This window comes from Penicillium cataractarum, assembly GCF_028827025.1.
Source record: "Penicillium cataractarum strain IBT 29864 chromosome Unknown utg000002l, whole genome shotgun sequence".
Lineage (NCBI taxonomy): Eukaryota > Fungi > Ascomycota > Eurotiomycetes > Eurotiales > Aspergillaceae > Penicillium > Penicillium cataractarum.
The window spans coordinates 596612-608761 of record NW_026622738.1 but is presented as its reverse complement, the minus strand read 5'-3'; the positions used below and the strand labels follow the sequence as shown (position 1 = coordinate 608761).

The window sequence follows — 12150 nt, the reverse complement described above, 5'->3', positions numbered from 1 at the left end:
TATACTGCTTTTCTATTTAGTCTGTTTGATTGGTTTAGTTTGTTGGATTTGTTAAAGCGGAGAGTTGCGGCGAAGGCCTCATGGAGATAAGGAAGGAAGAGGAGACACACTTTCGTTTCTATTCGATTTATATATAGTTCACATGCTTATTTATCGATTGCTTTCTCACAATCAATTCAATTTGTTTACTACGTCTTTTATCAGCTACGTTGTCTCCATCTGATTATCTTAGTCCATTCAGTATTCGTTAGTGGCGCTCGCCCTTAGGTGTGTGTTATAAAGGTTCCTCTCAGCCTTGTTAATGGTGTTTAGTATATAAACTATATATGAAGGGTACGGCTATTAGCACTTTCCCAAAAGGCCGGCGGCACTACCTAGGGTCTGATTCCTGCCTGATTTCTGCTAAGCCCGTCACATAAAAGAATTACGATAAAAGTACCCCCTTCCTTCTTATGTACACGCATCCTTTCCCTCTTCTCTTCTCTTCTATCTTCTTACCCTACTAGGGTCATATACCCCACCACTAAGTTAATTCAACTTAAATCCCACGGTCGTGAATCACTAGTTTATCGGCCTTACGAACGTGGCATTTACATTAAATCAGTACCCTTGCGACTTCAGAATTTAATTGAATTGAATGGGTAGTGGGTCATATGATTCTAGTAGGATATCTCGGATAGAAGAGAAGAAAGACAGCATGTATAGTGCGTAATTGTTAGGTGTGACGGCGCTAAACAGAAATCAAGCACCATATGGTGCGAGCAGATTTCTCATATAGTACCAATAGCGTCACCGAAGTTTAGATACTAAAGATACTTCTATAATACCTAACGATTTAGAGAAGCCTTTTTATTTTCCTTATGTTACTTATATTTCTATTATAGTATTCCTTTAGAAGATTCTATGGTTTATAGGCGCTAGGTAAGGCAGAAAGGTTCCGTAAATAGTAAACAAGGGATACACTATGGCAGTCTGGTCGGTACAGACAGGCCGAGACGCAAGAGAGATATGCAAATCGAAGAGGGACAGATAGATGCGCCAAACACACCACCAACAAGGCTGGCAGGAAGCCATACAACACACACCCAAGGGCGAGCGCTGCGAGCCCAGCAGCGAATGCTAAATGTAGAGAAAGCGACCGTCAAAAGACGTGGTGAACGAATTTAATTGGAAGTGAAGAAACTGCTGTCAAAACAAGTATGCGAAGTGTGTATGTATAAATCAAATAGTAAGATTGTGTGTGTCTGTCTAATCTCCCTTCTCTCTCATCTCCATGAGGTCTTTCGCCGCCACTCTATAAACCAATAAAACAAACAAATCAAATAGACTAAACAGGAAAGTAATGCAACGGACCAGACCAAGGCACCAAGCAGAGATTGACAAATCTCCCAATCAGGCAATGCACCAAAATCCGTCAGCAGTTCCCCCACTGTAATAGGTAATTACTTCGATATAGTAAGGTAAGGGGGCCTAGAGCGTGATTTTGCATGTTTGCTAACTAAGTAAATCGTAAGATTTAGGTTTAGGGTTTTCAGTAGATTAATCTGCTTCGCTCCACAATAATAATAAAAGATCCGTGGACCTGGCACCTAGCGAGGGGGTGCAGCAGCCCTGGAGTGGACATAGGTAGCGGGCTCTCACTATGAACAACGCAGCATGACACGGAAGGCTCTGAATATACAATGGGAGCGCCGAAGGAATCAAAATGAAATTACGAATCTATCGGGTGGTTAATGGACGTATCATCGCATGCCTCCTGTTGCTGCTGTCTCACTAAGCCCGGAGCTTTGACATACCCAATTAGTCTAGATGCATTGCTCGCAAATGGACATAGTCCTATCGGAGATAATTAACCGATGTATAAGCAAAAGTGGAACCATATATGGATGGAATTACCGTTGTCCTGCGGCATGTCCTGCAGCTATCGCTCCCCCACGAATAATATCTTCAAAATGTTGAGATCAGAGCTACTAAAAAATCGAGCCACGCGTCATTTTGCAATTTCGGAGGGATTGAACGGAGCTAAAGGCGTAAGTTCTTAATCTACAGTTATCTGGTTCTATTTTTGACTTCTGGGGGGCCTAAAACTATCACCCCATGTCGTAAAGCGGAGTTCACTCCAGGAAGCAGGTAGCTTTCTGTAATATGACATTTCAGAGGACTTAATTAAACCCCGCAGAGCTAATAGTTCGAAAGAAAGCATAAATACCGCTGTGATATTCTCTCTCTGTCTCATCCATACCGACTTGCACAAAGACTAGCTTGCCCAAAATGCCTTCTTATCTGATCACCGGGACATCTAGAGGGATTGGAGTAAGCGACCGTACATCTACAGTGCTTATATCCAAACATCATATTAATACTTTGCAATTATAGTGGGAGATGTTACAGCAGATATCTAGCAATCCGAGCAACACAGTCTTCGGTCTTGTTCGGAACAAGTCTGCTATCGAAACCAAGGTGGCTCAAGAATGGCCAGGAAGATCCAACGTCCATATCCTACAGGGGGATATCACAGAATATAGCTCTCTTCAGGTGAATCTAACTACATCATCTCCGTCAACAGAATATCGATCAACACAATATTAATTTTTTCAGGCTGCGGCCACTGAAGTAGCGAATATTACTGGCGGTGGACTCGATTATCTCATCGCCAATGCCGGTGCAGTCGCTCACTTCGATGCGTATGACCCAATTGGAGTACTGTAAGTCCACCCCTTCTTATTCAGAAAGAGCTAGCTAAGCCTTAGCATTAGTGGGGAGAAGCCCGAGGCTCTTGAAAGAGAACTCATGCATCTCCTGAGAGTGAACGTTGTGGGTAACATTCATCTCTTCAATGTGTTTGTTCCCCTTATACGTCAAGGCCAGGGAAAGAAAGTCATCGCTATTACTAGTGGACAGGCCGCTCTCGATATGATTCCTAAACTGAGCATAGAGTTGTCGGCACTTTACGCTATTAGTAAAGCAGGCTTGAACACTGCTGTGGCTAAATTTAGTGCACAGTATAACAAGGAAGGAATCCTCTTTATGAGTATCTGTCCAGGTCTAGTGGATACCGGGCGTTACAATGATGGTACGTATAAGCTACTCTATGAAGGCCAGCCAAATGTTTAATCAAAATTTGGCTAAAATTTGATTTGTGATGTTTATAGCAAGCCCGGCGCAAGAAGCACGCGTGAAAAAGATGATGCACTCCTTTGCGGAGTATGCGCCAAACTTCAAAGGTCCCAGTACCACCGAGTCTTCCGTCAAAGACATTCTCTCCGTCATGGAAAACGCAAGTGTGGCAAACGGGGATGGTGGATCTTTTGTCTCGCATTTTGGGAACCAGCAATGGTTGTAACTTCCAGGGCCTCTTTGTAACGGCGGTATGGTTAGTTCAATTGTGGGAGTATATACGTCTTCGCCAGAATTTTTTCACTAAGGAGCGCACACTTCATTTCCATTATCAGTGGTGGATCCTCTGGTATGCGTAGAATCTTTACGTGCTGTTCCATAGAAACAGCAGTTAGAAATTGCAACCGTAGTGTTTCTAGATATAGGAAAGCCGACTGTGACATATAGCCCATATCAGCATGAGGGGCTATATCCACCGCATGTCAGATGTCTTAGGGAAGGTATATTGTGATATGCAAGGACTTTGAAATTTTCGATGTTGCTCTCAAGCAGAAAGCTAGCACAAATGAGAAGTAGCCCTGGTTAGAGAAAACAAAGGTCTTTTTGTAAGCGTAATCTTATCTCGCGGTGCCCGGTGGTCCTATCATTAAAAATCCCAATGCTAGGGGGTATTTCTAAGGTTAACATCGTGTCTGACCTTATCAATACATCTCATCTAGCAATTGAGCCATCCTGAATTATTCTTTTCCTATACACTAAAAATAATCGCTTGCCAAAGACTTTGTTTCGGATATTGCGGCTGGTTTGAGTGTATAGAGAAACACCTTGAGTGGTCTACATCACATTGCTTTGCCGTAGATACTTCCCCCTGGTTGTCCCAGTTTCTATCTTTAATTATTATTATTATATTTAGTCCAAATCAATTATTATTGCTCAAATTCCCGAGAGATAGATATTGTGCTCTGTTATGCTGCAAGGCCCTACATACTTCTCCATGAAAGCCGATGCAAACATTGCAAACTGTCCCCGAGAAATTCTCAGAAACGAACTCCGCGACTCCGACTCCGCGGCTTCCAGTGTTTGGCGCTCGTCCAACCTTTCCAGTCTATCCCTACTCGACACTTTCGACGACCTGTCCTTTCAGCTTCCCAATCTCTCTGGTTAGGAGTTATCTGCGACAGGTATTTGAAACCACAATGGCACCGAGCCACCTCCTGCGGGCCGCGATGCCCATCCGCTCAATTGCATCGCCAATGAGCCTGGCACGATCAAGCATTGTCCCTTCCAATCTCTCCCTCCGCCAAAGCATTCGCTACAACTCTTACACACCTACGGAATCCACACAAGAACCCATCACCCCTCCACCAACGTCCCCCGCCACCCCGACGCCGACCATCCCCAAATCCCAAACTCTCAACCCGCCCACGCTGCTCCGCGACTATGCCTCCTCAACCAAGACCGGCACTGTCACCTCCGTCGGCCGCATGGACCGCACTGTCACTGTGGTCTACCGCTCTAACGAGTGGGACAAGCACATCCGGAAACACTACCGCAAGGAAGTGAAGCTCCTGGTATCCGACCCGCAAAACTCTCTGCGCAAGGGCGACGTGATCGAGTTCTCTTCCGGTGCTCCCAAGAGCCGCCGCGTGCACCACGTCGTTGAGCGCATTATCACTCCTTTCGCTGTGCCCATTGAGGACCGACCGGCTCTGTTGACGCGGGAGGAGCGCGAGCAGGAGCGTGAAAAGCGCTGGGCTGCGAAGTATGTTCGCAGGGAGTCACGGCGGTTGGGTGAGGAGCTTGATTTGGAGGCTATTGCACGAGAGGAGGGTCTTGTTCAAGAGGGAGAGGCGCTTTCTACGGCCGGGTTGATTCACCGTATTTTCCTCGGACAGGAGCGCATCGGCAAGGTGAAAAAGCTGGTGCAGGAGCGGACTGCTGAAGTCCAGGCATGAAAATGTGCTACAATGGGATTTGAAGGACTTTGAGCATTGGCCTACGTGTTTTTATCAGGTCTATTACCCTTTTCTTTTTGGATATCCGTGCTGGGACTACATATCGGATTATTTGTACTATACTATATTACAGCATCATTGATTGATTTACCATCTTGCTCATCGCCTCGGTGGTCTTCTGATCTACCAAATTTCTCACGGAGCGGGTACTAGATTCATATTTATATCAAGTCTAGACTCTTCGTGGCGTAAACAAAAATTGATTGAACGTGGCGGCATTAGAGAAGTATGTACGAGAAGAGAGCCCTATCCATCTCAAGAAAGAAACCAGAGTGTATACACTGCAAAACTGAATTGCACGAATCTCGCTCTCTCACTTGGTCATGGCTGACCATCCCCAATCCCTAAGAACTTGCGTATGGAAAGTAAGTCACTGGTATCAAGCAAGAGAAATCAACTCCTTTACCCAGAAATGACGAATGGCGATCCTTCTAAATCCCAAATCCTCCAGACTGTCGAGGAACAAACCCCCCGAGGTACCGTAACTTCGTAGACGAAATGGTCTGTGAACCCTTTTGCGGCTCAACAGACTATGCTGGATCAGGTCTCGTCAAGATCCTGCTATGAGCGTTGTTCCTGACAGCATTGAACGGCTCTCACGAGGCAAAGACCCGCACCTTGAGGTCGACACTTCCTGTGGCGAGCACACAGCGGATAGACATTTTGCTGGCTGCGTTGGGATCGTCTTTCGCCCCGTTGGCAGTCGAAGACTCTGCAGAGCCATTGGTTCCAGCAGCCCCGTTGGCACTGCTCTCCTTGATCAACGGGGGTGCCCACCGAATCGAGCTGACGAAGTGGTCATGAGCATTGATGGTGCGCACACACTTGCACTCTTGAGTCAGGTCCCAGCATCGTACTGTCTTGTCGTCTGCCACCGAGAGCAGATACTTCCCACCAGGATGGAAGACGAGAGCTCGCACCCAGTTATCGTGGCCAACCAATGTTTTGATCAGGTTGCCCCGGGCATCCCACAGACGAATAGTCTTGTCACGGGCACCCGTAGCAACAAACTCGGCAGAGGATGACGCAGGGGGCGGCTTTTTCAGTCCCGCTAAGGGAGCCAAATGTGGGTAACTCGTAGTAGGAGCGAAAGCAACACATTCGATCACATGTTCATGCCCAAGGAAGGTGGCCTTGGGCTCCCCTGACGATATATCCCAGAGACGCGGGACTTGGTCATCTCCCGCGGAGAACAGGAAGCGCCCGTCTGGTGACGGCGCAACGTCTCGCACCCAAGCAGAATGTCCCTGTAATGTCTTCACGCAATATCCAGTCGTCACGTCCCATATCCGTAGTGTCATATCACGGGATGCCGACACCAACAGATTGCCGGACATCGGGGACCCCGCTGCCCCTGATGGAATAAAGCGAACTGCAGAGACGCTGTGATCATGTCCTGGCAGGGTGCGGATATTCTTATACTCATCGGCAGGGTCCCACAATTTGATAGTCAGATCGGACGAACAGGAGGCAAGGAGAGTACCTCCTCGCGGTCCGCCATAATCCACATCAAGAACCGCCCTCGTATGGCCTTTAATTGTCCGTTCCAGTTCACCCAATTCCCAGTCCCAAATTTTGATCGTCGTGTCTTCCGATCCGGAGGCGAGAGAGGAGAATATAGGGTGGAAGGCAACACAGGTGACGGGTTGCCGATGCGACTCCAGGTCGTGGCGAGCAGGGGCTCGGGGTAGCCAAGATACCGGATCCTGGTTTCTTCGAGAAAGCGATGTAGGGGTAGCCGTATCCAGTTCGGTCTGAAGACTGGCTATCCGAGTCTCCAGATCCATAATCTATATCCACAGCACGTCAGTCTCCTTTTTTCTTCCCTAGCCCTTGCGTTATGCAGGTGTCTTTTCCCCCCACCTTCTTCTGTAGTCGGACTACGCTGGTCCATTTCTTCTCCAGCAGCCCCTCATATTTCTTCAGTGTGGAATCCTCGACGGAGATTGACTCTCCAAGTTCTTCTCGTAGCGCAGCGCAACTCTGGGGCAAGTTCGCAGCGGTCATGTAGGCAATCATCGCCTTGTGCCTATAGCGGAGAGACCCTCTTGTTAGTTCCCAATCCCCAAAAAGAACTTTCAATCAGAAAACATACAGCTCCTCCGCCTGTCGCGCCGTGAGGAGCTGGCTCATGGTGCCGGCGGTTTTGTGTGTCTCCCAAGCAGTCCTTCAGTGTACCTCCGCATGCACCGGAGGTTGTCACAATTTCAGGGTCCCAGTCGGACAGGGAGTCTAGATGATGAAGGCCAGAGAACCTGAAATTCAAGTCGAATTGAAGCAGGCGACCAGATTGATCGGAATTGCGTAAGATCGTGGGAAAGTCGGGATCGCAGAAGGCCAGCGATGATCCACCGCGGGGTCACAACAAAAACAACCCTCGACACCGCCAAGCCCGCTTGTTTACTTTCCGATCGCCAGAGCCCGCCGCTGTTTATTTCCTTTCCCCTCTTAACTACGGCCAGATCCTCACCCAGGCCCACCCATTTTTAACTTCTTATCGGGCTCTTGCGCTTAGGGTCGTTCTTCAGCTCTTGACCTTGCCCGGTGCTCCCGATTTCAAGCGATCCACATCCCTGATCGCAGACTGAGGCCAGTTCGGCACTCATAGCCCCCCAGTCCGTTCCTTTGGGCATCAAACACTTCCCGGTACGGAAAATCTTGTTTCATTGAGGTCAAAGGAACTTTGTTTATAAATTCCTTTGTCAGGAGGCTATATGCGCTGTTCCACGATTTACATAGCATGCTAACTAGGAGGCATCTACAGACTTTGCTCGGTCTCAGACACTTCCTTTGATCATTTAGCCCGTCACCATGGCTGAAGGCGAGGAGGACTTCTCCTCTCTACCCCTCCCCGATCGCTTTGCTCACAAGGTTCGATCTTTCTTGCGCTGTTGAATACGTTACGGCAATGCGGTCAATGACACCTTGGGACTAACCATCTGGCTCTATAGAACTGGAAAGTGCGCAAGGAAGGATACGAGGATGCTAAGGCACAATTCGAAAAGTCTCCTGACGAGTCAGATCCTGTCTTCACACCATTCCTACAAGACCCCGGGTTGTGGAAAGGGGCTGTAGCAGACTCCAATGTGGCTGCGCAAGTGGAAGGTCTAGGGTCTTACTGTGCGTTCTTGAAGTTCGGTGGAGTACAAGCATGCACGAGGTAAGTCTAATACTTGATATACCCCCTACTTGTTGTGGTGTTGACAATATCCCAGGACTCGACCTCACACGATCGGGCCGATTGCGGAAAAGGGTCTCCCCTGCGCCAGACCAGCGGGCAAAGCCAGTGCCCAGGAAGCCCTCCTACTATGCGTTGAACTCGACACGGCCGATCCCGTCCTCGAAGACCTTCTCCCCGTTCTTTCCCACAAAGTGCCTAAAACGATCGCTGGTGCCCTTGCCGCATTGACAACCCTCTACCATAACTTTGGATGCAAGATTGTGGACCCCAAGCCGACGCTGAAAGCACTTCCGAAAGTATTCGGCCACGCTGACAAGAATGTTCGAGCCGAGGCACAGAATTTGACGGTGGAATTATATCGATGGTTGCGGGAGGCCATCAAGCCCCTCTTCTGGGCCGACCTGAAGCCGGTGCAGCAACAAGACTTGGAAAAGCTGTTCGAGAACGTGAAGCAAGACGCCCCGCCCAAGCAAGAGCGCTTCACCCGGGCACAGCAGGATGCTATGGCCACGGCCAGCGCAAGCCCGGGAGCCGGCGACGGAGGGGATGACCAGGGTGGTGAGGAATACGCCGAGGAGGAAGCCGAAGAGGTGGATGTATTTGATCTGGCCGAGCCCGTCGACGTTATGCCCAAAATCCCCAAGGATCTCCACGACCAGCTCGGTTCGTCAAAATGGAAAGACCGCAAGGAAGCGTTGGACGCTCTTTATACTGCCATCAATGTGCCCCGCATTAAGGATGGCCCTTATGATGAAATCGTGAGAGCTTTAGCCAAGTGCATGAAAGATGCCAACATTGCCGTCGTTACTGTTGCTGCCAACTGTGTCGATCTACTGGCAAAGGGATTGCGCAATGGCTTCATGAAATATCGATCTACCATTATGGCTCCCATGCTGGAACGTTTGAAGGAAAAGAAGCAGTCCGTGGCAGACGCTCTGGGACAGGCACTGGATGCTGTCTTCTCGTCAACGGATCTCTCGGATTGTCTGGAGGAAATTTTGGAGTTCCTCAAGCACAAGAACCCTCAGGTGAAGCAGGAGACTCTCAAGTTCCTGATCCGCTGCCTTCGCACGACCCGCACTGTACCAGCAAAGCCAGATATCAAGGCAATCGCTGATGCAGGTACGAAAGCAATGACAGAGTCCACTGAGGCCCTCCGATCTGGCGGTGCAGAGATTCTGGGTACATTGATGAAGATCTTGGGCGAGAGGGCCATGAACCCTTACCTCGATGGGTTGGATGAGATCCGAAAGACCAAGATCAAGGGGTACTTTGAGACTGCAGAGGTGAAGGCTAAGGACAGGCCAAAGCCGATCGTTGCTCCTCCCAAGCCCGCCGCACCAGCCGGTCGAAAGGTAGCTCCAGGGAAGAAGCCTGCTCTGGGAATGAAGAAACCGGCACCCGCGGCCGCCGCTCCACCTCCAGTAGAAGAGGCCCCAGCTAAGCCTGCCGCCAGGGCGATCCCTTCGAAGCTTGGAAAACCCGGTCTTGCTCCTACCGGAGCGGGCCTCAAGCTCCAGCGTAAGCTCGGTGGTCCAGGAGGTATTGCATCACCACAGCGACGAGTCGTCTCCCCGCCGACGGAAGAAGCAGCACCTCCACCTGCTGCGCCCAAATTTGGTCTTGGTCGTGGCCTGGCAGGTCGTCCCATTACTAAGCCTGCAGCACCTGCAGAGCCAGCACCGGCTCCGGCTGCTCCAGCAGTGAGCGCCATGTCGGCAGCAGACCGTGCAGAATTGGAGGAACTCCGAGCAGAGAAGGAAAGGTTTATTCGAACAATCGAGGATCTGAAGACCGAGCGCTCCAAGTTCAACTCGCAGATTACAGAGCTGCAGAACCAGAACGCACAATTGATCGAGGATCATACCAGGGATGTTTTGAGCATCAAGGCCAAGGAGACACAACTGGTGCGCGCACGGAGTGACGCCGAAGCCGCGGAGCAAAATGTTCAAAAGCAGCAACGGGAGATTGAGAGGTTAAAGCGCGAATTAGCACGAGCACTTCGCGCGTCAGCGATGAGCCCGCCCAATGCCGGGTCCGAAGCTGGCAGCCTCGGCATTCCCGACTCTACCTCGATCTACCAGGAACCTGCCAGCAACGGACATGTTGCTCGCTCGGGCCTGCATCTTGGATCCCGATTTGAGAGCACAAGGCCACGAAGCTATGCCTCGGCCAGCCCAAGTGAGGAGAAAGAGAACAATGGTCTTGAGTCACCAGGGGGACTGGGTAGCCGAGATGCTGGCCTTGGCCTAGGTCGACGCAAGCTCAGCCCTACCTATGGTCTTTCTGGAATTGCAAGCCCCACACGCTCATCTCGAAACTCTGCCTATGGAACCGAAGACGAAGGTCCGCCTAGGTCTATAGAGCCTGCTGAGAATTGGAAGCGTGCGGCGGAGGTGACAAGCCAGCTGAAGGCGAGAATTGAACAAATGAAGGTAAGTGATGGTCGTCGTAATGGTAATGGCATTTGAATTCCCTACTAACATTGAGAATAGGCTCGTCAAGGGCTGTCACGACCACCCGCGCAACGTTAATGACCAACCCGGATGACTGCGATCATGATTATGCCTCTACCTCCCTACCTCCCTAACTTCTTTTCTCTATTCTACGCGTGTCTTAGACTAGGCTTTTATTTGTGATGCATTCATGATTTTTGGCCTTGCGGTGGGACATGTCTGGTCTTCTGGGCGCATTAGGCTGGGTCTCTTGGGTCTGTACTTTTTGCGCCGGATCTCTTGGTTTTTTGTGATTTCCCCATACCAACTCTGTTGTTGTTGTTGTTTTTTCTCTTTCTCTATATGGTTTTTTTAGGGTTCTCCATTTGTATCATAGAGGACATGGGTATGGGGGCTATGCTAATAGTAGCTGAATGGACTCGTTCGTGGACACTATGAAGCTCATTCTGGTTCGAGACATACCATGGACAATTTCTCAGGGAAATTGGAGTACAACTACCAATGTCTGATAACGTTTCTACATTGCAATAGATGAGTAGAGTTCCTTTCTAATCCTCGGGATACATACAACCTGCAACCACATTCAAAGCCCATAAAGCTCAGCAAAAGGATCCACATCCGGATCCTCATGTCGACTATACTCAATCCAATCCGCAATCCCCTTAGCCTTCTCCTTCCCAAAAACCTCCCCAATCCAAGCCAACGTCACATCAATCCCAGCACTAACCCCTGACGAAGTCCAAATATTCCCATCAACCACCCACCGCGCCCTAGCAACCCACTCCACCTCCGCCCGAAGCGCACTCATCTCCCTCCACACCATCTTATTACTCGTCGCGCGCTTCCCATCCAACACCCCCGCCCGCGCGACGAGTCCCGACCCCGTGCACACGGTAATCAGGTATTGCAGCGTTGGATAGGTTCTCTGGATGAATGCGATTGCTTCGGTGACGGGGGGCTGGAGCCGCGGGAGCCTCGGCCGCCGGGGACGAGAAGGACGTCTAGTGGTGGGGCGGTTGCGAAGGTGTGGGTTGGTAAGATGGATTGCCCCGTTGTCGTTGGGATGTCGGGGGATTGGGTGGAGACTGGGTCGAGGGTTGTGGAGAGGAGGGATAGGGTTATGGATTCGGTTCTGGAGAGGACGTTGATGCAATCTAGGGGGCCGAAGGCGTCGAGGGCTTGAAAGCCTGGGAAGAGGACGACTCCGATGCGGAGGGAAGCTTTTGGTGAGGGGTTGTCTGTGTTTAGTTAGTAACCACAGTCCTATATATTTAATAGAATAGTCATGGTGGGGGGATGAAGGCTTACCGCTCATGTTGATGGGTGTAGGTGTGCGGGATGAGTCTGATAGGTGTAGAAGTAAACAAGGTTGTTCTGGGGA

The 12150-nt window shown here is 50.0% G+C and overlaps 5 protein-coding genes across 5 annotated transcripts; 3 read left to right on the top strand and 2 right to left on the bottom strand.

Annotated features, from left to right (window-relative positions):
- Positions 1-2271: 2271 nt before the first annotated feature.
- Positions 2272-3343, top strand: N7496_002271 (NAD(P)-binding protein; the record flags this gene model as incomplete). Its single annotated transcript, XM_056695202.1, has 5 exons — positions 2272-2313; positions 2377-2535; positions 2599-2705; positions 2757-3073; positions 3153-3343. The coding sequence occupies 5 exons, from the start codon at positions 2272-2274 to the stop codon at positions 3341-3343; spliced, it is 816 nt and encodes a 271-aa protein (XP_056557414.1).
- Positions 3344-4313: 970 nt separating this feature from the next.
- Positions 4314-5072, top strand: N7496_002270 (uS17 family ribosomal protein; the record flags this gene model as incomplete). Its single annotated transcript, XM_056695201.1, has 1 exon — positions 4314-5072. One exon carries the CDS (start codon positions 4314-4316, stop codon positions 5070-5072), a length of 759 nt encoding a protein of 252 aa, XP_056557413.1.
- Positions 5073-5728: 656 nt separating this feature from the next.
- On the bottom strand, positions 5729-7265 carry N7496_002269 (WD40 repeat domain-containing protein; the record flags this gene model as incomplete). Its single annotated transcript, XM_056695200.1, has 3 exons — positions 5729-6922; positions 6996-7161; positions 7228-7265. 3 exons carry the CDS (start codon positions 7263-7265, stop codon positions 5729-5731), a joined length of 1398 nt encoding a protein of 465 aa, XP_056557412.1.
- Positions 7266-7943: 678 nt separating this feature from the next.
- N7496_002268 (putative spindle pole body component) lies at positions 7944-10847 on the top strand (the record flags this gene model as incomplete). Its single annotated transcript, XM_056695199.1, has 4 exons — positions 7944-8003; positions 8084-8292; positions 8348-10748; positions 10809-10847. 4 exons carry the CDS (start codon positions 7944-7946, stop codon positions 10845-10847), a joined length of 2709 nt encoding a protein of 902 aa, XP_056557411.1.
- A 505-nt stretch (positions 10848-11352) lies between these two features.
- On the bottom strand, positions 11353-12084 carry N7496_002267 (DJ-1/PfpI family protein; the record flags this gene model as incomplete). Its single annotated transcript, XM_056695198.1, has 3 exons — positions 11353-11727; positions 11769-12007; positions 12078-12084. The coding sequence occupies 3 exons, from the start codon at positions 12082-12084 to the stop codon at positions 11353-11355; spliced, it is 621 nt and encodes a 206-aa protein (XP_056557410.1).
- Between the last annotated feature and the right edge of the window lie 66 nt (positions 12085-12150).